Below are 27,584 nucleotides of genomic sequence, written 5' to 3'. Positions count from 1 at the left end.
TTCTGCCAGTCCCACCAGATATGTTTAAATCTGCAGATTTCTGGAAGGCAGAATGGAGAGCAATCACACTAGAATGTTGATAATTGATCTGGGACAGAGAACATGAGATGCAGTAGTTTTTTTTTTTTTTTTTTTTTTTTTTTTTTATATAGTCTCTTCAATGAATGAAATGAAACACTTGCTTATACAGTTACAAATACAATCTTCTCTTACACTCCGGGGTCCTTCAGAACCATGGTTTACTATTAGTATATACATTTTAATACTCCTTTTCTCATTTGTGGTTAAGTACATATTGATGTTAAGGCAAAAACATTAATATTAACATTAATAGATAGTCATATAGATAGTCATTTCATACTGCTGGGTCTGCCGTCCTACAGTCGAACATGCTGGTTGACAATATCAAGTCTCTAGAAAATAAACTCCATGTGTGAAACTAGCCATGACAACAAAAATGGGGGTTCTTTGTTCAGCTGGTTTAGACAGACAGAAACAGAAAATGCACCAGTGAAGGGTTTACAGGTATGGGACCTGTTATCCAGAATGCTTGGGGCCTGAGGGTTTGCAGCTAAGGGATCATTCTGTAATTTTGATCTCTATACCTTCAGTCTGCTAAAAATCATTATAAACCCAATAAGATTGTTTTGCCTCTGATTAAATTTAATTATATCTTAGCAAGGATCAAGTACAAGTTACTGGGGCTCATTTATAAACTTTAATGTGCCTGGTTATATTTATAAAGCTGAATAAGAGTGTGCAAACAGATTTACTAATCTGTTTTTCTCACTGCGAATATCTATAAGCGCTTTTTAAATATGGCAAAAATCGCAAATTACGAACATTTATGTGCACACTCTGCATTTGAATTACGCTACAACTTTGGTGGTGGAGAAAATATATGTGAAACATTTTCGCAAATTGTGAATTTAAGTTACTGTCAACACTATTTTCTCGCAAAAAACAACCTCGCAAAGTGGCTGTACTCACGCACAGACCCGTCTCATTTGCGAAAATTAAGTCACAATGCGAATTCGCAAAAACTGGAAAGACGGAGAGTCTATGGGAGATGGTCTTCCCATAATCCCCAGCTTTGTGGATAATGGATCCCATACCTGTATTTCACAATGGTTCTTTGTGACATTCCTGCACCCGCTCATGTGCAGTAGAGTGAAGTTGGCCGTTTTATATTTACTATACAGAGCATGAACTAGTCCCAAGCTAAAAAAAGGGAAACATAGGACCCAAGTGTAGTGTGCATTCACACTTTAAGGAACAATTGGGACACTGATCAAATATGACAGTGCAGTTATTCCATTGAAGGTACCCTGAGCCAGTGCTTTTTTTCAGCTATGAAGAACACTGGTTTGGCATCCAAGGTTAGCAATTATATTCACTGGGTATGCCCAACAAATTGGAACCTCCCCAGTGAAGTTTTGTGATCTTTAAATTCTTAACCTAATCGCTCAATTCCGGTGACTTGCTAAAAGTTTAAAAAAAATACTAGAATCAGTAAAATTGCATTTATGTTTTGCCACAGTATGCAAAGCGATGTACACATGGGCAGCACATTGCCACTTGTGTTTGTCTGCAACATGCAAATGGGTGATCACAATTCTGGTGAAATTTCACTAGGGCTTGCAATGTCCTGAGTTTCATTCCAACCTGGACACAACCCTTAGGGAAATTTGTATGTTAACTCTATGCAGGGGTTGATTAATGTACAGGCTATAGCCTAGGAACCTAGTGTCATCAGGGGCTCATCTAGCCTTTTTCAATTATTATTGATATTTTCTTTTGTTTTAATGTTTATTTTTATTTGCGCTGCTGGGTTGGGTGCACTTGCGTGGGTGCAGATCCAGCGATGTCCAATGTGCCTAGTATGTTAATTGGCTGGTGATTAAATTGATTTTAGTGTTGTGTGAATGTGATTGGGGCCTTAGACTGCAAGTTCCATTGGCTCAGAGACCCAAATGAATGATTAACTATTTATAAAGTGCTACATAAATGTGTCTGCACTGTATAACTAATGGATATTAAGCATAATAGATCCAGAAATACGTGTGTGATTGTGTGTACCCAAGCTAAATAATTCATGAGCACCAACATATGAAAGGAGTACATAGCCTATAGCACTGTGTATTCACTCTAAAAGGTATGGAACACAGGGCAGGGAATGAAAGAAACAATAATTACATTTTAAACAAACATGAGTTTTAGAGAGTCTTCGGTTAATAAAGGTGACATTTTAGCTGCAAGCATTCCAATTAACTACTTTTTTTTATTCTGCCGCTGACATTTTAATATAGATTCCTCCAATTTTAGCTTTTATAAATGACATTTGCAACATCATTTTGTATTTATAGGAAAAAAGAAAATACAAAATGAGTCCGTTTGTTCTTGATTACTTTATGAAGTGATGTTTGTTTGAACTCCATAATGGCACACACAATTCTATTGCCCATTTACGGGTGATATATGCCTGACGGCAGAAGGGTTTGCGATGCTTGCCACATTTTCCATTCATGTGAATTGAAGGGTATTCGAACACATGCATACCAGTACTGATGGCAAATCCTCAATGTCCTGTATATGTAAGCAGACGCAGAGTGAGAAAAAGCTGGAGAGTTTTATCGTTAAATGAAAGCTTTCACCCTGAAACAGAACCTGTTTACAAGTATTTACCAAAGTGTAATAGGATTTAAAGGGATACAGAGCCAAAAATAAAAAGTGCCTGCTTGTTCCTAAAAAAGCCAGTAACACTGTACTAAAGAAGTATAGTTAAAAAAAAAAAGGCAGAGTATGGCACACACAGGGAGCATAGGGCAGGCATGTTTCGGACCACAGGGGTCCTTCCTCGGGTGCAAGTTACAAACACTCAGATTACTGTAATCAGAGTGTTTGTAACTTGCACACAAAGAAGGACCCCTGTAGCCCGAAACATGAAGTGCTTCAATAAACTACCATTGACGGTAATGAAAGGCTCTCCAGTTCTCTTCTATCTATGATACAAAGTGAAGGTGGCTTCTCCATTAACTGTTGATGAGCCCACACATCCTAAAGAACTTACAGACGAGTGGAAGATCAGGTGATATTGGTTTCTCCAGTTAACTTACTTACTGGTCTAAGGCTGCCCTAGGCACAAAATCCAGTGGCAGAGTGTAGGGGTATCTGGTGCCGTATGCGGGCAGAATGATGTCACTAGCGCCGACATGATTGCATATGTGCTGATGGGTGCACAGAGCTCCGGTGCCTATGGCAGCCCTAGACCAGAATACAGCCATGGTGCTGTCCCCTCTCAAGGCAGTGACATTATCCATAAGCAGCAGTGGAACAGCATGTTTAACGGGGCACATGCCTTCATTTGTACAAGAAGTTACTAATAAGTAACCCTGCAGTAAACATAAAAATCAAAACCTGCTCATAAACATTGCATATATTCATATATATGGAATGTAAGTTTATTTGCATGGGTATCTACCCAATGAAAATGTTCCTTTTACGGTAAATTAGCTAGAGCCGTACACTTTTTCGGCATTGAATTACCATCTGCTGCTTTTGAATTCCCATTGGCATATAAGGTGCTTAGCCCATGACACTTCACACTGTGCCTAATGACTTAAAGATACCAGTCATCTCTTTTTCCGAGTACCTAGCCCTGTGCTTAATACAGGTATCTTCCAGTCATAGTCAACTTGCTGCTTAACGCATTGGGAAAACTCACCAGCACCCAAACAGTCAGCCAAGTGCTTAAGATGGATGTCTCCAGCCTGCAGTAGGTGCCCCATTCAATGAAGATGAACAGCCATGCTTTCCTGGGAAGGAGCAAAATGCTTTCCTGCACCCTATAAAGCCAACAAAAATAGATGGCTGCTCTCTGTTATATTTCCATTTACAGGATTGATAGTGTCCTCATGAATAACAAAGATGGAGTATGGTGAGACACTAAAGAACTCCAGTGTGATTTTTCCCATGAACGTTCTAGTGTGTTAAAGGGAGAAAAATAAGGCTTAGAGAAGCTGTATGTCTATGCTCTACTGCCTAGCTGGTTCTCTACTGTTATAAACAGAGGGTCTGCTATCTAGTGTGGTGGGAGTTTTGTGCAAGAGTTTCAAAACACCAATGGGCCTTGCAGGTCTAGTAACCCATAGCAACCAACATTCATGAAAACATGTCTATAAAGGATTGAAGACCACATGTTCCCCATCTTACATTGTACTACACTGGGTTCTATGTTGTTTTGCGATTTGGAACAGAGACATTATTTAAGTGTGACTTTATATTATGGATATGTTCCCTATTATGAACAATTGATGCATTATTGAGCTTACTTGATGCCCAGGGATGACCAGTGAGATAAGCTACTTCTGAGGTCTCAAGTGAGCTCATATACTAAAATGAGTTCTATACAGCACCAGTGCAGATGTCTATATCCACCAATCAAGCAATTACTTTTGATCAAACTACAAGTTTGAAAACAAAAGCAGAAGTCTGGCTGCTATGGTCAATTGTATGGGGGTTCGGGTTCAGTGCCTATGTTAGTACATCAGCCCTTAAAGTTTTTATCCAGTCCACAAATATATATATAGGGAGCTAAATGTTTCCCAAGCAACTCATTATTATTGCTGGGCAAAGGCACACACTATTGATCATAAACAAGTGTTTTCTCTAATATGTTGCAATATTTAAATTACTTTGAGATTCACAAATTGGCCTTCATTGGTCTGTGTATGACCAAAGGTGACCCAACTAGCCACTCAAAATCCCTTCTGGATCAAACTTTTTTTTATAAGCCAGATCAGTTGATGTGAGAGGCCCATGGCCTAGACGGACTTCCAAAGGGATTTGTTGGCTATACGTCCAGCTAGTCTGTGATCTGCCAAGATTAAGGAATATTTGCAAATGGGTCAGGTGTTTCTGCTGCCTATGTACATCAGTTGGTTCATTGATTGTGCTTTAATTTCCCTTTATTGTGCTTTTTTATTTTTAGAACTCGGTATTAATTATGTGGAAGAAGGAAACTACACCAAAGCAATAGAACTGTTCAGTGAAGCCATCAGATTAGATCCCAAGGATTACAGGTATGTTCTGTTTTTCTCCCCTTGAGCCTACAGATTTATATTATGCACAACCTCATTTGGATTAGTAGTACTCTGAATCATGGAGGATTAATTTACATTTGTTGTGTGCATATAAATGACAAGGAAGGGCATGCAAAAAGTAAGATGCTGAAACAGTGTGATCAGTTATTAACCCATTACATGTTTAGCAAGATGTTTTTAAAATTAACTTTTAGTATGTTATAGAATGGCTGATTCTAATCAACTTTTCAGTTGGACTTTTTTTTTTGTCTTATAGCTTTTGAATTATTTGCCTGACCCCATCTGAAAACAAATGCTCTGTAAGGCTACACATTTATAGTTATTGCTCATCTTTCTATCCAGGCCCTCCAGTATCTTATTCAAATCAATTCATGAATGCTAGGGTAATTTGGACCCTGGCAACCAGATCGCTGACATTGCAAACTATTTAGCTGCTGAATAAAACGCTAAATAACTCAAAAATCACAAATGATACAAAATGAAATCCGAGTGCACATCATCTCACTCTATACATAATACTAAAAGTTAATTTAAAGGGTAGTATACAATCTTTGCATATATTCACTTAATACTTTTCAGGTAGAACATTCTTACTGCTCATTTAGGTAGAGCTATTCTTCAAAGTAGTTAGTGGAACTGCCCCTTTAACAGATATGTTGCATTGTTCCATGGAGTATAGAGTATTGTCTAAACTCTAGAGTCCAACACTAAGACCTGTGTTTATAGCATCACTAGTTTGTCCAGTAGAAGGATTGATTATTGGACTGATACACCTTGGGAAACCATCAGTAGTGGATAAAACAACAAGAGAAAACAGATTTTCAAGCAAATTACAATGGAATTACAATGCTGGCAGTAACTTCAGGGTTACATTCTGTCCATGCATAGAAAACATCTTTAGTGGTCACAAATAATGAGTTTGGATGTACTAAAGCCTGTCAAGAATGCCTCAACTGAGAAAGTAATATGGCAGCTTCCCTAACATGCATATGCAGGGGTTATTTACCTATGAGTTAACTTTTAGTATGTTATAGAGAGTTAGAAGAAAAAGGCAAGAAATTAAATAAATAATAAAAAAATGAAGACCAATTGAAAAGTTGCTTAGCATTAGACATTCTATAACATACAAAGGTTAACTTGAAGGAGAACCACCCCTTTAAGGGAGAATAAATAGAAAATAAACAGTATTACAGTAGAAGTGTATGCGCTTTCCTTGACTCATATGTGCAAGTAAATGATCTACACATATTTATTGCCTCTGTATAGGTTGAGCTGCGGCAGTTATGCATTCAAAGCATCTCCTCAAAACGCCATACTGACCAGCATGAGTCCACCCCCAAAATCACATTTCTCTTTTGGATATTCTGTGATGTTGAAATCCTACCTACACAGTTCAGTCAACTGCAGAATAATCACACTGTGATGGCAATCATGCCTCCCCCCCTCTGTCTAGCACATTAGAGCATTTGCCTTGACCAAAAAAACTGAATTTTAATGTATTAATCTTGACTTTGTGATTATTTTCCCTTTTGGCAGGTATTTTGGAAACCGTTCTTACTGCTATGAGCAGTTAAAGCTTTATCCTAAGGCTCTCATGGACGCTGAAGTTTCCATCCAACTATCTCCTGATTGCCCTAAAGGCTATTTCAGAAAAGGAAGAGCTTTACGAGGCTGCAGTGTAAGATCCCTCTCTCTCTCTCTCTCTATAAATGTTTCTATCACAGCAGCAGAATTAGGTCACTAAGGGAGTCGAAAAGAACTTGGGCATCATTTGATTGTTGTACGGTCCTCCCAATAGTCCTAACAGCTATATCAGTATCTTTATTATCAGAGCTGTGTGACAACGTGAAACCTAAATGTCTACATTGATCCAATTTGTATTTGGTACAAATACATGGCAGTTGAGTTTGTTGACACATTTCTCTATGAAGGAGAAATAGGGCACAAATTGAGATGGATGAATCTGTCCCTGCACAGTGAAAATAAAAACACCCTTGCAAAGAACTTCTACAGATTCTGTAGATCTGTATTCAGCTCAATCCAAAATATTATGGGTTGTTTACGCTAGATTTCTGCATCAGCTGTGGAGGACCCGCAAAGTGGTCGGGTTTCAGGCTGGGTATCTTTATAAAGGTGAAGGCTTGTTCCCAAACAACCCACCCTCGTGGTTCCTCCAGTTTTTAATTTTTTTTGGGAAGATTCTGCAAATGTGACGTCACTTCTGGTTTCACATGTCCCCCGGGTCAGAAGAACATGCAGATCAAATTGCGGGTTGCTGGTACGGGTTTCAAAGAAATGGTCCCATGCAGGACTCTAGCTCAGGCATAAGAACTTTTGTCAAGGGGCAATTTAAGTTGTAGAGAGAGAGAGAAAGATCTTGAATATATTTGGCTGAACTTGAGCATTGGTTTTAAATGCCTTTTTTTTATTTGTAAGAAAATGTCTCTGCACAGATCTAGAATTATAGGTGGCCAAATATGTGACAACCAGTTATCTGGGGGATAATGTGCATTTTGGCTGTACACAAGAATGGACACTTCCTTTGAAGACCTAAGCTAATAGCCTTGTTGGTATTTTGTGACGAATCCATGCAATCTTTTATTTCTTTAATTCTTTCTTTATTTCTATGTTTAATTTCTTGCTAAGGTTTTATTCAGTCCAACAACAGAAAAAGTAATCTTCAAGGAACATGTGGTTTTACTAACTCAGTTGTATGTAGTCACTGGGTGATCTACCTGCCTGGACCTCCATTTTTCTGGTCATTCAGCTGGCTGATGATCCCTAGATAAACTTCTAGTTACAAGTTCATCTAGTCTCTAGACCTTGTAGAATGTCTATTGATTGATTGAAGTAATGACCATGTATTTGACCCTCAATAATCAGTAATAGTTTTATTAAGTACCGTTATTTATGTTGTGATAAAAAGAGGAAAGACTATACTACACTAACAATATGTTGATTGTGCCATTGATTGCTCCTTGAGAAGGGATGACCATGTTGGGTTCTTTACGGCAGGTTGCAAGAGAGGGGTAGCCTCGGGTCTATTAGAGGCTTAATTATGCTTATTTGGAATCATTGTTGCATTGGGAAGCCCTCCCACCATAATTAAGCGGGGGTAATGTAACAGCTGTTGTTCCTTCTTCAGGTTTAGTATCTTTGACAGCTCAGGTAGTGTTTAATCCTTAATTGTAAACACTTGGTTGTTGCTGGTTACTTGACCTGCAGCAAATGTGGGACTATAATGTAATGGCCCCAATATGTTGATTTGGTGAAAAGAGGGTAATGTAATATTAGCTGTAAAGTTTACTTAAAGGCTAGCCTTTAGCAACCAATTGGATGATAGCGTTCAAACAGCAGGCCAGAAGATACAGGTATGGGATCCGTTATCTGGAAACCTGTTATCCAGAAAGCTCCACATTATGGAAAGGCTGTCTCCCATAGACTCCATTTTATCCAAATAATCCAATTTTTTTTCTCTGTAATAAAACAGTCCTTGTACTTGGTCCAAATGAAGATATAATTAATCCATATTGAAGGCAAACCCAGCCTATTGGGTTTATTTAACGTTTGAATGATTTTCTAGTAGACTTAAACTAGGCAGATCAAAATTATTAAAAGATCTGTTATTTGGAGAACTAAAGCTTAACTAAAGAAGTAGCTAGACATGTTGTACATTATGTTTTGGGCTTCTGTACCAGCCCAAAGGCAATCACAGCCCTTCAGCATCTGTGTCTCCAAAGATGCCCCAGTAGCTCCCCATCTTCTTTTCTGCTGATTCATTGCCCATGCTCTGTGCTGCTGTCACTTACTGAGCTTAGGGACCCACTCACAGCATACTGTATATTCAAAATAGAAATGTAACGATAAGACTGATTTTAGACTGATTTACTACAAGACTGCCATGTAGTAATTAATACAGATAATTACTACATGGCAGCACAGAAACCAGTGCAATTATAATGAGAATCTACTAATCAGCCTTGTAGCATCAGCTTATATTACAGACAAACCTCATTTTCTGCTTGATAATTTACAACGACCCCTAAGCTTAGCTTCTCAACAGCTGCTCAGCCCACTGAGCATGTGAGTGTCGCAGACACGTTCCAAGATGGTGACCCCCTGTGACAAGTTTTAAGTCCTGGATCATTGCTGCTATTAAGATTCTGAACTTGTTGGCTGGTACAATAAGTTCAGTATATAAAATATGGCATTTTTAACCATATTCATTTTTAGGGTTTAGTTCTCCTTTAAGGTATGACAAACCAAGTTACAGAAAGATCTGTTATCCGGAAAACCCCAGGTTCTGAGCATTCTGGATTACAGGTACCATACCTGTACTAGCTGCTAATATCCTAGGTGTGTAAATACAAATATAAGGAGAAGAAATGTACACACAAGACAATATTCCATAATAATTTTTCTATTCTGGGTGAAATAACTGTGACGTAAACCTGTGTTAAAAAGGATGCTGAGTAGTACATTTCTTTACAGTTGAAGGGGTGTCAGGGCTGAAATCATATGAGCGATTAAGTTGTGGATCGTTGTTTAATGTAACCGCTCCCTGTCTGATCGCGTGCTTGATATTCTGTACAATACCTTAGAACAAGGGGAGAAAATTGGGAAAAAAAGAACACGGATAATAGGAGATGACAATTCCACAACTTGTACTGAGTAAAGAGCATAAATCCATCTCTCGAAGGCTTAAGCACACAGACATTTTTGGCAGTTAACCGTGAAATGCTCTAAAACTGATAAATAATACATGTGACTTCAGCAAAGTGAACTAGAGGTTAGATTTGAGCTGATGTTCCCTTTATGTTGCTTTGCCACCTGTGAGGCATGTGTTACCCAACGCAACTGAGCCGAATACACACTGACAACTCCGTCTCCCCTTTACACGCGAATCATTGACAAATTGCTGTTACTGCCTGTAACATAAATAGCAGGGGGTAGCAAATTGGGCAGAGGCTTTATCCGTGAGATTCTGTGCAGGGAGATATCATTATGCGCCGTTTTGATTACATGATCGCTTCTGAATGCGAGGCATAAATGTCAACAATCCTATAAATAACTGATCTGCATCCGACACAGCTTTATTAATGCAACGGGGAGACTGGCAGGCTGCTGTGACATCAGTGTCTATATAGGACTGGATTTCTCCAGGCGGGTGATATGCTTTAATGTGAGATAATATTGCAGCTCTCCGCTTTGTTATCCTCGCTTTGTTATCCTGGCAGCAGAGAAGCACTGACTTATTTATACAGGTGTGAATCATAGAGTAACATAATGGGGAATGACTGCAAATCACTTCTGATAATATTAAATCATCTTCATCATTAAAGTGTTTTTCCCCTTCAGCTTTTATTGGTTTTATAGATTATATAAGAAAAAAACTTAAGAAATGATTCTTATAAAGCAGCAAAGCACTTAAAGTACAGCAGAACCCCTATTTTATGTGGACCAGAAAAAAAGTATGGGATAATTTAAAAAAGTGTAAAATGGAGGCAGTGTTGTGCTAGGGTGTTCAGGGCCCACCGGTGCTGCTACCTCAGGGCCCCCCCCACTCCAGTCCCAAACTCCTCCAGTGGACGACACCCTCCACCAAACACACCACAACTCCATGCTTGTGCCATGTACATGCGACATACTCCATTTGGCAGAGATTGGGGGTTGAAGTGGAGAGCCAAAGACTCCTGGCAGAGAGTCAGGATAAGGCCTTGTGTGCCGGGCCCACCTGTTTTTTCTGTGTCCCATCGGCCCAGTCCAACCCTGAATGCAGGAAAACTTAAAATCAAGATTTGTAAATTTAAGGATTCACTGTATTATGAAAAATTGGAATCTGCTTCATGGTCTTGGATTTGGTAAGACTGTTCAGACGGAAGTTCATGTGTTATTTCCCATTACATTTTTTGGTTTAATTAACTTCAAGGGCCTCTTTTACAGACTGATTTTCCTTCAGAAATCTCATGTAATACTGGGGGATTCCAAAGCTGGTGTAGTTTTATCATACCTTTCTGTGGAAGCTTTGAGAAAACCTAGGCAGCTGTCTGTGCTATGGAGGATTCCATTATTAGTCTATTTTGTTTTACCACTCCCCTAGGCTAGGCCACTCCCCCTGCATGGCTAGGCCACTCCCCTGTAGCTTCACTTATTAAGGAGATCATAATAGAATCATAGGGATGAGGTAGGCGATATGGATGCTTTTGGCCAGCCAGCCTGGGAGACAATTACAGCTAAGGCAAAACTAAAAATTTAGAGATCTTCATACCATTGTTAAAGGGTTGATGGATGTCAAAAGAAAAAAGAATGTAAATTACCTCTTAATATTTCAGTTAGATAAACAAAATAACACATTTATCAATGCCCTTTAAAACTTTTGTATAAAACTAAACATTATTTTCTTCTTAGTGGTTTAATGGATCTGCTGTATTTGTGATTTCCATGAGCTGGATTAAGATGTGAACCTCTATCCTCTTATGCTGAACCATTTATAACTCGGCTGGTATTGATATACATGGAAAATGCACTTCCTGTTGTAAAATAAATAGTGAATAAAGTACCCCCTCTTGTAAAATATAAGGATATTATAAGTTACCGAGGAGTTTCATGACCATATAAAAACACGAGGCCGAAGGCTGAGTGTTTTTATACAGGTTATGGAACTCCGAGGTAACTTCTAATATCCTCATATTTTACCACTGGGGGTACTTTATTCATTATAATACACAAGTTTCAGTGAGTCATGTGACAGAAATGACATCAGAACTCACCGTTTATAAGGATATAATTTACAAGATATTCATGCCTTTTGTGTATTATAAGGATATAAGAAGCAAGTTCGATTTTTTATGCCAATAAGTGCAGGAAACCGCAGTTCAAGTGTATTTATAGAGATCATTGAAATATCATTGCTTTTTACATAATAGTGTATTTGTACCAGACTGATACTAAGGGGCAGCTTTATCAAAAATGCACTTGGTGATTTTAGCTCTATTCGAGAAAAACGCAGCAAAAAAAGTGAATGCGGAAAAAAAACTTTCTGGAACATCAAATAGGATTTGTTAAAGCAATTAAATGTGAAAAGTCACCAGAAAAAAACTCTGCTACTAAAAGCTGGTATGGTTGTATAGAAGTCAGTGGAATATTCTATAACAACGTTATTTTCCTTGGTTACTAAAACATTCAAGTTTTTCAGCCTTATTGAATATGTATGAAATGAGAAGATTCTCGCCAGTGTGCAAAAATGTTTTTTTCTTAAAGGGATGGTTCTCCTTTAAGTTAACTTTTAGTATATTATAGAATGGCCAATTCTAAACAACTTTTCAATTGGTTTTCATTATTTATTTTTTATAGTTTTTTTTTTAAAAATGTACCTTTTTCTGACTCTTTCCAGCTTTCCAAGGGGGGAATTACTGACCCCATCTAAAAATGAATGCTCTGCAAGGCTACATATTTATTGTTATTGCTACTTTTTATTACTCACCTTTAAATTTAGTCTCTTCTATTCATATTCCAGTCTTTCATTCAAGTCAATGCATGAGCTGCTGCATAAAAAGCTAAAAAATCACAAAGAATAAAAAATGAAACCAATAGCAAATTGTCCACATCATACTAAAAGTTAACTCGAAGGTGAATAACCCCTGAGAATTTGCAGAGCAAAATGGCGTTTGCATCTGCAGGAAGAACTTTGTGCTGCCCGTTGTGCATCTTGGAGGGGAGAAACTCTTGTGATATTTATATTTTGTAGACAGATTATAGGGCCTATTTAATAAATGCTAACCCATTGCTTGACAAAGCTTAACCTTTCAGGACCTTTTCTGAAATATAATTATGACAAGCAACATTTTGCTTATTGGATGGGAGAATTACAGATGAAATAAAAATTAGGCAGCGGAGCCTGCCCACCGACTGTTCCTCAAGTGCAGCTATTAGATTTTTTTTTCCAAATGTAACAGTTGTGTGCAAAAGCAGTTGAAAAGCCAGTTCTAGTTCTGCTCTTATAATAATCTTAGCAAGCTGTGAAAAATGCCATGTTTTATTTAGCAACAAGTACCTGTTCTAGTACTTTAAAAATGTAAAAATGACATTTAAAAAAAAAAATACTCCTACCTTTCCTCTGACAATTTCTCTGCATTTATTCGCTACCGAGCTGCTGGTAACACACTACTGAGACATTTGGCAGATGAAGAAAGCAGTTGTGAAGTTTCAGCAGCAAGAGGAAGTGTTAGAAAGATCAAAACCTCTGTCAAAAAGTTATTCAATGCAAAGTCAAGCAGGGCACCTTTCGGAACCTGTACAAATGTAATAATGCCTTTAGACGGTATATATATTCTCTGTGTGCTTCATTGTGCAGATTGCAGGGGACCTCATGGCTATGTTCTTTTGCAGAGGATTGTGGAAGCAGAAGAGGCTTTTAAAATGGTTCTCCAGTTGGATCAAGACTGTGAGGAGGCTCTGCGAGAGATACAAACATGTCAAGTAATGAGGCTTATGGTAATCATTAAAGGGGGTGTAAAGGCAAAAAAATTAAATTCCATTTTTACTTTAATGAAAATAAAATCTATCTCCAATATACTTTATTTAAAAATTGTGTAGCGTTTTTATAGTAAACCTGACTGTATGCAGTGAAATCCTCCTTTTGTTATACTTGCTCTGACAGCTGCAGATACAAAACTTCAGATGGTCCCTAACTGCTCTGCAGGGAAACAATCAAACTTTCAAACGGCAGTGGGGAGCCTTACTTCCCTGACCTCGAGCAGCTTTGTTTGTTTCCCTGTATAGCATTAGGCAACTGTGTAGAGATTTGTATCCACAGACCCACTGCAGTCTGCGTATTCTGATTATTAATCAGTCTTGCTGTATTGGCTTCTATGGCAGATATTATTTGATTTGTGCTGTTTTGATCATTTATGACGATCCCTAAGCTTAACCTCCCAACTGAAGCCCAGACCACTCTGAGCATGTGTGTAATCTTGGTATAGTTGTTTAATAAAGCTACAAGATGACAGCCCCGCTGTGGCCAAATTTGAAAAGATAAATCATTTGCTTAATTAGGCTTCTGGTGCAGTAAGTTTATGTTTAGTATACAAAATACAGCATTTGTAGCATTATTCTATTTAAGACTTTAGTTCCCCTTTAACATTATTACAGCTGATACAGTCTGTTGGAAAGCCGGACCTCTGTATGGTTTGTCTCGACAATAGAAAATATTGCAGATAAAAAATATCAAACCTACTTTATCTGGAAACCCGGTATTCAAAAATCTCAGAATTACCAATTACCAATAGTTATTTTTTTTTTTTTAATTCTCTCTCTTTAGTGAATACAATGGTGGTAGCTTCATGCAGTTGGGTTACTTTTCCTCATTGGGGACTGGTATATTTTTATATTAATTAAAAGAATCGCATTTTATCATTTTCTAGACTACAGTTAACTATTTATGGTTGCAATGGGGAACTGAAATCTGTGTTAGCAACTGAGCCCCATGAAATTAACATAACACGTTCCGAATTGAAATTGGCAAGTATGGGACCTGTTATCCAGAATGCTCGGGACCTGGGGTTTTCCAGATAACGGAATTTGGATATTCATACCTTAAGTCTACTAGATAATCATGTAAACATTAAATAAACCCAATAGGCTGGTTTTGCTTCAAATAATAATTATATCTTAGTTGGTATCAAGTACGAGGTACTGTCGTATCATTACATTAAATTTTAAAAATTTTAATTATATGATTATAATGGAGTCTATGGGAGACAGCCTTCCTGTAATTCAGAGCTTTCTGGATATTGGGTTTCAAGATAACGGATCCCATACCTGTACTCTCTTATTACAAAGAAAAAAAAATATATGTATAAAAACCAAGAACAAATATCTAAAAATACTTAAAATCTAGATATTAAAGCTAACTCAATATTGAGACCTTAAGGAACAAGACTAATTTAAAAATCCAGAAAGTGTCCCACTGCCTTATAAAGGAATCTGTTCTAAACCAATATCAAATAATCCTATTGGGCTACTATTATGGTGTTCCGTAAAGTGCTTTGGAACACTGTGATTTACCTTTTGTTGCCACACCGATGCATTCCATTTACACCAAAATGGCCCTCAATATTGTGTTTTCCCCCCACACTTTAGAGCAGTAATCCCCAACCAGTAACTTGTGAGCAACATGTTGCTCTCCAACCCCTTGGATGTTGCTCCCAGTGGCCTCCAAGCAAGTCCTTTTCCAGGCTTGGAGGCAAGTTTTGGTTTCATAAAAAAACAGGTGAACTGAGAAACAGAATCTCAATGTAGGTTGAAAATCCACATAGTGGCTACCAAATGGCCAATCACTGCACTTATTTGGCACCCCAAGAGCATTTTTCATGCTTGTGTTGCTCCACAAATGCTTTTACTTCTGGTCAAAAAGTCGGGACCCCTGCTTTAGAGGGAGCTAACATATTTCTTAGAGTTTTTTTTTTTTTTTTTTAATAGAGACAAGGGGTTTCATTACCACTTAGTTCTTCTAACACAGGATCAGCACCTAAAACATGCCAATGCTCGGCGACCCCCTCCTAGAGCTGCTTTAGAAGGTGAAAAATTACACTTTACACTTTAATATTAGAAAAATGGTGACACATAGAAAATGGAAAGTGATTGGAAAAAGTCGTTATTTCTGGCGATCTATCTGAAAACAAGTAGTTGTTTAAAGTTGAACAACCCCTTTAAGGGTTTCACACTTCAATAAAATCATTGTCTCCTGTATAGTTCCTCCTTGCTCTTAAAAATGGCCTTTGGGTATATTCATAATACAGGTCTTATGATGACCACTAGGAGCATGTAGGAGGCCATTCCTATCCATAGGCTTCTAATACAGCTTGCAACACATATGTTTTCCCACAGGCGATTTATGTAATTGCCAGAGGAAAAGCATTTGCAGGAGGTTTAGTTGCCCACAGAAGAGTAGATTTACCATTGACAACTAGTCTCCTTGTGTTACATAGCCCTAACAGGTCCTGGGAGTGCCCCCTTACCTTGCATGTGTCACTGTTATGGTGCGGCCAGCCGACAGCGTTACAATCTAGAATGTACTGAATGTAGCCTTGAAGTTGGATTAAATGGTTGGATATGGCCACGGCTCAAATAGAACAGTTACATAATTACATGCAGTGTAGCTTTAACATTAGATAAATATCCGTATTGTGTTTTCTTTTAAGGAACAAGGTTTTACCCAGGAACAAAGTATTAATTTGCTGAAAGAATATAAATCTGTGGCTGCAGTTTTGGAAGCCCCCATTGCTGCTAATGGTAAGCTCATGGTTACAGCAATTGACACAATAGGCTTATAGAAAGATAATACAGAGAATAATACATATACAAAGATAATACAGCAAATAATACTACACAAATATAATAACAAAGATAATACAGAGAATAATAATACATTAATAATTATAATTCAGATGCATTGTAGCTGGCCCTATTTTTTTAGATGCATCATAAGTAGCACGGAAGCTGCCTGGGTGTGCCTGGAGTTGTAGTATAGATACTGTATAATAGTGGTAGGGTTATCATTTTGGTGGGTAAAATTGTATTAACATGGTTTTGTTTGCTTTGCCTTATGGGATAGCCCCAGACAGCAATCTGAATGTGGCCTTAGAGGAGTCAGTTGAAGACGAGCCTTTCTGCTTAAGTGATCTGTCTGAGTAAGTATGAACAGTAAATATAACTAATTCAGTTTGCATTGTATGTGCATATCAGGGCCACAGTTGATGCCATATTAGCTTTGGTTTTTGTCTTATGTGAAAAAGATACTGGGGTAAATCATTACAACATGAAAGCCCAACAAATAGTTCTTCAGCTATTACTGGACTATAGTTTGTCAGCTGGTTCTGTAAGGCCCGTGTCTCATGAGGCTCCCACTGCTTGTAGTGGATATAAAGGCTCAATAATTACCCCAGGTCACTTGCCCTTAAGGGCAACAGGAATAACCTGGTGAATGCTTTCACTGGCGGTTACCAACAACTCTTGTGTTGTTGAAGATAGAAAGGCCTTGTGTGCTGTAGCCCCAAGAGCTTTATAATCCTGAGACCAAACAACCAACATCAAGGACACCCTATCTGGGACCTACTAATCTACTGAAACTGGAAAATAACAAATATGTAACTTTCTTACTTGCCCCTTACGTATTAATGATAATAGTTTACTGTGTGATGATAACACATAGGCTTTGCATTCAGTGCAATCAGTTTATGTGACTCTTTATAACAATATGTGTGGCTAATTATCCTCTGGTGGGGAAGTTAATCCACCAAAATGATAAAACCGGGCAGACACCAAGTGACATAATTCATCAAATGTATAAGGTTATCAGCTGACCCAGAAATGTACCAGTCCTCATTTTCCTCTGCCAGCTAGTTGTATATCCTATCCATTGGCCATGTGCAGATAGGTTAGTATCAAAAAACCCATCATGTATTAATGATGATGAAATGGGCCTCTGTCTTTTATCTCTACAGAGAATGAGACACATTATGGCTATAAAATAAAAATGAAAGCTGAACGTTGTTTCTAAACCAGCTAGCTCTTTGAAGTTTGGGGAGCTTGAGATGTAATTGCTGTGCTCAACTCTTCTTTAATCCCCTGTGCATTTGAGATGTACAATACAAGTAATTGCCCTCCTACAACAGTCACTGAATATTGACTTTCTTTAGAATAAACAAACATAAGAAAACGCAGATGGACTTTCCCTTAATATACTGAGTACAAGGAAAGTCTCTGCAAACTTGCACAGGGGTTTTAGACTTAGTACAGAACCAATTTCCCACTTCGGGCATGGGGTGCCACAAACAGAAGGATAATCAGCATGATGTTAATTCGTATTTTATGTCCTTGCGCAGAACACAGAGTGCTTCCTTGTGGGTGGGAAACGTCACCGATCAAATAACAGAGAAGCAGCTGAGAGACCTCTTTAAAAGGTAAATTTGTATGCACTATATTTTTAGTAAATAGGGTTTAAGATAATATAAAATGTACTAATATATACTGTATTTATATAGATCTATAGTACAAGTGAAATAGAGGACACTCCTTTGTACCTAAGTGTGCAAGGATCTAGAGCTGTTCTTAGTCTCTTTCCAGACACATTAGTAGGTGTACATGTTGTCAGTATATACACACACACAGATGTAGCAACTGGCATTATAAACTTCCTAGAGAGAAAATTGTTCTTTTCTGCTGGAAGCTCCATTCATTTCCTAGGGATTAGTTATATCGTTATTTTAGGTGCCTATTGCTGCATCTGTGTGTATTGTGTTAATGCTTTGTAAGACACTATCAAGGGAAAATAATTAAAGGGGTTAGATTTGTATATAATATATATATATATATATATATATATATATATATATATATATATATATATATATATATATATATATATATATATATATATATATATATATATATATATATACCAGAAAATTCCTGGACGAAGTATATGTTTGTCCCAGGTTTCTGACACAATGGTTCCGGGCCGTGTAGCCGGACGAGGTTTTCTTGCACTCATGTCGGCTAATTTAAACAGCTTTTCCCAGTGTGTGACTCTGGGACTCAATACTGCCACGGCTGTAAGTGCTGGACATAATTTTATTTCTGTATACACCAATGTGGGTGTTGAAGCCGGGGCTGGAACTAGGGGTAGGCAGAGTAGGCATGTGCCTAGGGCGCAAAGCTTGGGGAGCACCAGGCACGTACCTTTCACTGCTGCCTACACCAGTCCTGTCTTCAGAGTCCCACTCGTTGCTCCTGTTTGCACGCATGTGCGCGCCTACGCTACGTGAGGGGTGACGCATTGGGTCAGTGCGCATGCGCACACACACACTGCGAGGTGAGAGGATGATGATGTAGTTTAGCGTGCATGCAGAGGGGGTGATGTGGCCCGTCAAGTTGCCTGGGCGCCAGGCTGGCATGGCCCGGCCCTGGTTGAAGCAGGACTGTTTTTCTTAATTTGAAGCCAGTGGGCTGAACTTTATATATTTATATATACATGTACATACATTCAAAAGGTGTAGGTTCCTCCAGCCCTTAATGCTTACAGAGAACCATTGTTTCTTATTTGACTTCCTTTATCTGCTCTTAAAACCCACCAAGTGCATCCTTTAAGAGGATACAAGGGGCAATCACAACCAATTAAGGGGCCTTAAATTTTACATTCATTCTGGACACCAATGAAAAAGTGGATTTTTGCAATGGCTGCCCTGGGTCCAACAGTCTTACATGTGTGTTGTAATCATCCCACAATGAAATCTCCTGGGGGTGTGGGCTAAACCGGTAGGGCATGATGTCTGGCCATTAGGGCCAGAAGAAAGAACCAGCAGTCAAAACGTCGCTTAAAAGACAAGGCCATATGGAGAAAGATTCTACTAAGATGCAATGTGTACAAGGTATAGCAAGACATTACATAATTAAAGGGCGTGTCAACCCCAAAATAAAACTGTGTCTAATAAAATAAAAATAATTCTATGCAACTTTGCAATATACATTCTTTACAAATTGTCTATAGTTTTTCCTTTATTAGTTGGCAGAATTAATTATTAATTATTTCCCTGTGTAAAGGCAGAGCTGTGATTGGCGACCTACATCCTACTGTTCATAGGGGGAGGCATTAGGTCCACCACTCATATAATACAGAAAAGGATCTATGGGAAGTACCAATAAAGGTGTCATTTTTAAAAGTTTGAGATTTAAACCGGGTACCATATATTATTCAACATTACCTACACGATGAAGGTGATTTTCAATAACGTTACAGGTCCTCTTTAAAGTTATGCCCTTCTTCCGACAGTCCCAGTGACCTGAGCTGCCAGGCACACATATTGCTAAATATGATTCCTTATTTCAGTGTGGTTTGCCTCTGACTGTGTTATTATCTGAAGCAATATCCCTCCAGCATCCCATTGTATCTGATATATAAATTATAGTTGGAAAAAAAACAAGATCAATTCTTCAGGGCTATAAATGGAGCAATATGTATCGGAGTTGCAATAAAGTGAGAGAATTTCATACTGCAGTCAAGGGATAGATTAGCTTTATTCTGTACAGGAGCACATTCTCTAGCACAGAGGATAATGCTTCCTCTAGTTACATTTCAGAGGTTTCTCATTTAAAAGCCAACATATTTCTCATTCTCTCCTGTGAGCGCCGTCGCTCAGCATGGCGGCTGTACTAGCACACAGTATTTTTATCTATATTGTATGTTATACAAATGAACATGATGTACATGCATATATCTGAATGTCCCCATGGGCTTAAATTATACAAATATAAGGCATGCTCTCACTTGTCGAAATAAGAGACATTTTTTAATTCCAGTTAGTGTCTTATTATAGCTGTAGCTGAAATTTTCTTGGAGATGTAACCCTTAAATACAAGTTTGCCTCGGGATTGAGTGAAGTTAACGTTTGTCTGTGCGAATCCATTTATATAATGGTCTGTACTCACAGGCTTTATGTCGAATGAGCACATTTTTATTGGCTCGGATCTATAAATAATCTTGATAAAGGTCTTAATGAGGACCCTTGGGACAAGTATGTCTACTAATAATCAGGTAACATAATACCTAGACAATCTGTAGCGTTATGAAATAACAACTAGTGAGAGAGTGACATAAATATATTTATTTCATGCATGTATACATACACAACCTGTATAAACAATATGCTTTATATAGTGAATAAAGTAGCCCCTCTTGTAAAATATAAATATATTATAAGTTACCGCGGAGTTTCATAACCATATAAAAGTATGAGGCCAAAGGCCGAGTGTTTTTATACAGGTCATGGAACTCCGAGGTAACTTCTAATATCCTCATATTTTACAGCTGGGGGTACTTTATTTATTATAATAAACAAATTTCAGTGAGTCGTGACAGAAATGACATCAGAACTCACCCTTTATAAGGATATAATTTATAAGAAATTCATAGCTTTTGTGTATTATAGAGATATATTGGCACATGTACACACAGGTATGACCACAGTTAAATGTCTTGACAAACATTGATTAAATAAAGTTTTTTTCCTCCTGTTTAAGTCCCTGTATGAAACAACTTTTTTTATATAGTGAATAAAGTACCCCCTCTTGTAAAATATAAGGATATTATAAGTTACCGAGGAGTTTCTTGACCATATAAAAACACGAGGCCGAACGCCGAGTGTTTTTATACAGGTCATGGAACTCCAAGGTAACTTCTAATATCCTCATATTTTGCAACTGGGGGTACTTTATTTATTATAATACACAAGTTTCAGTGAGTCATGTGACCGAAATTACATCAGAACTCACCGTTTATAACTGATGACATCAGAACTCACCATTTCTAAGGATATATTTTACAGGATATTCATGGCTTTTGTGTAATATTTATATATAATACACAAAAGCCACGAAATTAGTGATTTTATTCATATACACATAAAAAAAATCATGAAAATCATTCATTTCACAAAGGGAAGTGCTGGTCCAGGGATTATTCATTCCAAATTGAAGTTATATGTCTGAGAATTGACCGTGCACCCTGGAGATTGCCCACGTAGAGTTACAGTCATGAATATCCTGTAAATTATATCCTTATAAACGTCTCTTAGTGATGTCATTTTTGTCACATAAAACTTTTGTATTATAATTAGGGATGCACCGAATCCACTATTTTGGATTCGTCCGAACTCCCGAATCCTTTGCGAAAGATTCGGCCAAATGCCGCGTATGTAAATCAGGGGTGGGAACGGGAAAACATTTTTTTACTTCCTTGTTTTGTGACAAAAAGTCACGCGAGTTCCCTCCCTGCCCCTAATTTGCATATGCAAATTAGGATTCAGTTCAGCCGAATCCTGCTGAAAAAGGCCGAATCCCGAACCGAATCCTTGATTTGGTGCATCCCTAATTATAATAAATAAAGTGCCCCTTGTTTGAAAATATGAGGATATTAGAAGTAACCTCGGAATTCCATTATATGATCATGGAACTCCTTGTGACTAATAATATCCTTATATTTTACATTGGGGTACTTTATTCACTATATATATTAGCACATGTACACACAGGTATGGCCAGTGATCAGCTATCATGTCACTAAGCATGATTAATGCCTTTGCGCTGTGATTGGTGCACTGAGGCGCTGGAATACTACCTGACAACTTTAGTGGAATATCTGTAACGTCATTAAATCTGCTCCCCTCACTTAATTAGCCATGAAATTAGCACTAGTTACTTAGAAGTCCTTCTCTGCAAGAGTGAGCAGCGGGATATTGCTCAGGTAATGAATTGTTAAAAAACAGGGAAACAGCCGCTGACTGCAAAACAACACGCTTCTATGGAGTTGGCAATACAATTATCTGGCCCTGACCTTTTCATGCTTTTCCCTCTTTCTCCGTTTAGTTATGGAGAAATTCATAGTATTCGACTCCTTGGTGAACGGTTTTGCGCATTCGTGAACTTTAAATGTGTTGCTGCTGCTGCCAAAGCCCTGGATGCTCTGCAGGTAGGTACTGTTGGAGTCGGAATAGGGAAAGGGGTATAGAGAGAGCCCTCGGTATTAATGAAATACCAGTTGGATGGTGGGATGGGGTTTTCTCCAGTTTCCTCCCACACTCCGAAAAACATACAGAAATGATAACTGGCTTCTGATAATATTAACCATATTGTGAGTGCACGTGATATAGATCCTCGATTTGAATGGTGTGTAATGTGTGCTGATTACATACTACATGCTTTAGTGATACCACTGGGGATTATGTTGTTATTAGCATTATGGCAGCTCCCAACAAACTACTAAATGGCAAATACATAGAGAAAGACTATTCTGGGAAGAAAATAAGCTATGCCCTCGTACTGTTTCTTTAAGAGGCAAAACAACTCAAAATAAACCACAACTGACTTTCGATTACTGCAGTCATAAAAAACCATTTGCTTTCAATTTTTATACCTCTATCTTCTATTGTACAGAGTGCCAAGTCCAGTATATACATCTGTGCAGAAGCTCTTTGCTAGGCTATAATGGATGGGATCTCTCAGTGGAGCATTATTAGATCTATTTGTAAGGACAGCTCGGCATCACTGATTGTAAATCTTTCCCTAAACCAACAGGGCAAGGAGATAGAGAACACAAAATTATTGATTCGATACCCAGACAAGCCTTACCGACCCGCCGCTGTGAGCACTTCAGAATCCGGCTTGATAAGGTGAGTGTGTTACTGCTGCTGAATATCCTATTAAGCCCATTGCACGGAGTGGTGTTACACTGGGTAATGTGCCCATTCTGTTCCAGGAGAATGTTTAACCCATGGTTCTCCATTCTGTTGCCAGTCTCTTACTTATGTACCATATAATCGCAGCAAATGTTGTGCATCTTGATTATTCATTAAAGGTACTTGAAACGTTGCACTATATAGTCGCTTTAAACACCGTTTTGTCTATTTTGCTTTTACTGAATTGCGTGCTTGTTAACGCAGGGGAACATGCTAAAGCCGTGTTACATAATGACATAGTAAGTTAGGTTGAAAAAAGACAAGTCCATCAGGTTCAACCTTTTCACTTAAATATTAACCTGCCTAACTGCCAGTTGATCCAGAGGAAGGCAAAAAAGCCCATTTGAAGCCTCTCCAATTTGCCTCAGAGGGGGAAAAATTCCTTCCTGACTACATAATGGCAATCGGACCAGACCCTGGATCAACTTGTACTATGAGCTATCTTCCATAACCCTGTATTCCCTCACTTGTTAAAAAGTTACCGCTACATGCCAGAAGTTTTAACTATGAAATTATTAGCCACAACTTTCACCTAAATCACAGAAAATTGTGGGGAAAAACACTTTATTGAGGCTAAAAAGCCCACTAGGACTCCTTTATCAACACTGGACAAATTGGCCCCTGTGCAGTAACCCATGGAAACCAATCAAATTGTGGCATCCATTCCTCTATCTGCAGCTGGCTGAAAAAAAGCCAATCACCGATTGGTTGCTGTGGGGTACTGCCCATGGGCAAACTTGCCCAGTAAATGATCCCCAGGGATTTCCATCCAAAAAATTGCGCTTTGCACACTAAACTATGTTTATAAATGACTCCAGTGTCTTACACTGTGACGTCAAACTGGCAAGTCATCAAACATTTCATCTACATCGTCAGCCCTTAAAAACTGCCGACTTTCCCCCTCTAGACTGAGTTGGCAGTGTATAGTGTGATCTGATAGACCTCCCAATCAATATCTGTCTTGTTTGAAAGTTCAGTGTGGCAAGGTAAGAAAATTATACAAAAAATCTGTGTGACTTCACTTTAACACCTATGTTAGTTACATATTTCACAGCTTCATCTTTATATTTTATCTTTGTGAATTTCTTTTGGATTTTACTTGGGTAACATTAGTCGTTTTGTATACAAAAGCAATAATTGTAATGGTTCTAGGTAGATTGAACTGAGCCTCTATCTGTCTAGTATAATGTTGCATTTTTCCTGTCCTACAGTTCCAAGAGGAAAGGGACAAGTAAAGTAAGTGAATGTTATTACTGGAGGTCCAGTGGCTGCAGCTTTGGGGACAAATGCCGATACAAACACATTCCTGAGAACAAAGGGGTGGACAAGAAGCCCTGGAAGTGCTAGCCCATCTTCCGCCTTATTACATATGGATCCATTCATGTTTGCGGTGAGAAATCGAGAAGAAACCAAGACACAATGTAAAAATGTGCCAAGTACACTTGGTGGGATGTAGTAGAGACTTCAACTATGAGAGCTTCCCCCTTACATAAGAGGACGTCTCTCCTTTGTGCACTAAATATTGCTCTATGGAATGCCAGACTCCTCTGTTGTCTACAAGACTCCAACCAAACATTGGCTTATTCATGTCCATAAGATCTTCAATTCAGGTCCACACAGAGATTCGAAATAGGCCCTGGAATTTCAAGTACACAGAGGCCCAAACAGCCCCCACAGGCTTGTTTTATTGTCTATGGCATTTTTACAGCAGCCAGAATCTACAGCTTGCCAGTCCAGGCCTGCTTCAATTCCAAAAATGAGATCCTACTGTGTTTACCGGATCATCTCAACTTATAGAGTTGAGATGCAAGACATGGGAGATTGCACTTTATTTTAATGCAGAGTTCACTTAATACTGTGGGGTTGCTATATTCTATTCATCTAAGGTTACACCCAGTAGCAAAAGAAGCACCTTTAGACCAAACTGAGTCATTGCCACCATTCTCATTGAGTGGATATTTGCATTTGTTGCAAGCCCACAAATGGTTCTGAAGGCCTTGCTTGGAATCCCAGCACAAAGCAAAGTTGCAGATGACCATATGCGAAATGAGCGTTTTTGTGATCCTAGTTCTATTTTGGAAAGGTAGACTTGGCTCAGATGGATGTGTTAAGAACTGGATCACCTCCTCTGAGCATTACTTTCCAATCCTGAATGCTTGGAGAAACTGTGTCACATTGTGTGTAAATTGGGAATTCTAAGGACCAAAACTTAATCATGTACTGAAAAACAACAGCCAAAGAAGTCATATTGTGCCTTATTTTATACCAATGTTTCTACTGGCAATACTTGCGATATTTACACTGTATTATTGAGAAAAAGTGTTTACTTTTGGGGTGTTTGTTTGTATTGTCCTTTTATATAAAATAATGAAGCCCAGGGTATGAGCTTGGACTGGATTCGGTCTCAGAAGTATGGTGCCTATCTGTGCATTCTTATCTGTATTAGGCATTCGACACTCAAGTATCAAAGCAAAGAGGTAAGTACCCTCTATAAAAACTGGCTTTATTGTCCATTTATTGCATCTCTTTTAGATAATATGAGGGCATCGCTTATTATAAGCATGTACCATTCTGTCTCTGAATATATGCATATGTGCACGGAAGAGGGCCTTGATATCATTTGACACATCAGAGACTTTCTCTGTGCACTTCAGTAGAACAGTGCCATTTATCTCTGATCTCGATGGAAATGCCTACCGCTCAGTGTTATTAAGTAATCGAAGAATGACTGTTCAGTGTGCAAACTAAACTGTGCCCTCACACTTAATGGCACTCATTTATCATTTACAGCCCGTTTTGTTTTAATACCCGCACACAGAGTAATTGGCATTTGCAAAAAGTGTGATATGGTGGCTGAACATTGGCCAGTTCTCGAAAGTAGAGGATGGGCTGAACACATAGGGCTATACACAGTATAAACACCTTTCTATAGTTCCATTTGGCCAGAACATCTGGAAATGAAGAAGAGCGGTAGCTCCCTGCACTGGCCGACATGGTACAACTGGATGACTTTTTCAGACCTGCCCAGTTAATGAACCAGCCAGTGTCCATGGTACATAGATCACCCAAGGAGCATACACATACTGAAAATCCTATGTGTACGGCCAGCAGATAAGGGGAAATATGGTGGATTACATTGATTTTTGCACTTTACAAATTGCATACTCTTTATAAGTCATCCCAGTTTCAATTAATAAATATGTGATACACACCAGGGTATAATAGTCCTTAAATCACTATACCCCTATTCTCAGTAGTGTAACTAAGATGTATCAGGCCATATCACTGAGAAATTGAAGGGGCCCAGTACACACAGGACCCCCAATACTAAACCTAAGCCTGCCTGCCTGCTCATCTGCCTGCACAGAGATAAGTAGGAGAAGCTGGAAGGGGTATTTCTAACAATTATAGAGGAAGCAGACTCCACAGTCCGGGCCTCCCTTTTCTCCAGGCCTCCATAATTACGCCAGTGCCTATAGTAGCGGAGAATTGACATTCTAGTTATTAATACAAGTTATTAATACAAGATGTATTTGAATACAGATCACATTAACACCCACAAACATCTTTTATGACCTGAATAACTGTAAGGCACGTTTCTTTGCTTTCACAGGGAATCTTTTGCACATGCCTAGGAGTATCTCTTTAACTCTAGCTGCCTTCTAACATGTTGCATATTCACTTGTTCCACTGCTAAATTGTGTGTTTAAAGGCACACTTACCTGCATTATCATTTCATTATGCTATCAAGTTCCATTTTAAAAATAATGTAACATGTTATACTTACTGTGCAGACCTCCCAGGCTTGCATCTGTCTATCCTGATGATTATTTGTGAAGAGCCCTGTGATAATAGTATGTCATTAGCAGCTTTCCTATGAATGAGTCACTTTATGGTTCAGAAGCAAAAATAGGCAAATCATGTAAACTTGCTATTCTGAGCACTAATAACAGGTTTTTCCAATCTCAAGCAGCATACTCTCTGGTCCCAACCATATCTGTTTGTATCTTAGATGAGAATTTATCTTCTGTGTAGTATCTGTTACATAGGCTATAAAATAATAGGCTAAAGCCCAGTGTGTGCAGAATATTCTTCCTCTATATATTTTCATTTATACATTCAGTATGAGTGGAAATAGTGTCGTTGCTTGCCTGAGATTTCTCAGCTAATGAAAGATCAACAGTAGCTAGAA

General features: G+C 38.4%; 1 protein-coding gene across 7 annotated transcripts in view; it reads left to right on the top strand.

Moving 5' to 3' along the window:
• Positions 1-26,603, top strand: part of LOC108696171 (tetratricopeptide repeat protein 31) — a 73,399-nt gene extending 46,796 nt beyond the window's left edge. For 5 of the 7 annotated variants that reach the window (XM_018225281.2, XM_018225277.2, XM_018225280.2 and 2 more), the window contains 9 exons: positions 4,991-5,081; positions 6,639-6,780; positions 13,491-13,595; positions 16,304-16,394; positions 16,717-16,792; positions 17,987-18,064; positions 22,524-22,626; positions 23,232-23,326; positions 24,604-26,603. In XM_018225281.2, the coding sequence (XP_018080770.1) occupies positions 4,991-5,081; positions 6,639-6,780; positions 13,491-13,595; positions 16,304-16,394; positions 16,717-16,792; positions 17,987-18,064; positions 22,524-22,626; positions 23,232-23,326; positions 24,604-24,739 (917 nt within the window). In that variant the 3' untranslated portion in view covers positions 24,740-26,603. The remainder of the gene's footprint in view (positions 1-4,990; positions 5,082-6,638; positions 6,781-13,490; positions 13,596-16,303; positions 16,395-16,716; positions 16,793-17,986; positions 18,065-22,523; positions 22,627-23,231; positions 23,327-24,603) is intronic. The other 2 variants (XM_018225279.2, XM_018225282.2) reach the window with 2 other exon arrangements.
• Positions 26,604-27,584: the final 981 nt, after the last annotated feature.

This window comes from Xenopus laevis, chromosome 7L, assembly GCF_017654675.1.
Source record: "Xenopus laevis strain J_2021 chromosome 7L, Xenopus_laevis_v10.1, whole genome shotgun sequence".
NCBI classification, from domain to species: Eukaryota; Metazoa; Chordata; class Amphibia; order Anura; family Pipidae; genus Xenopus; species Xenopus laevis.
The sequence above is the reverse complement of the archived record's forward strand: the minus strand, read 5'-3'. Positions and strand labels throughout refer to the sequence as shown.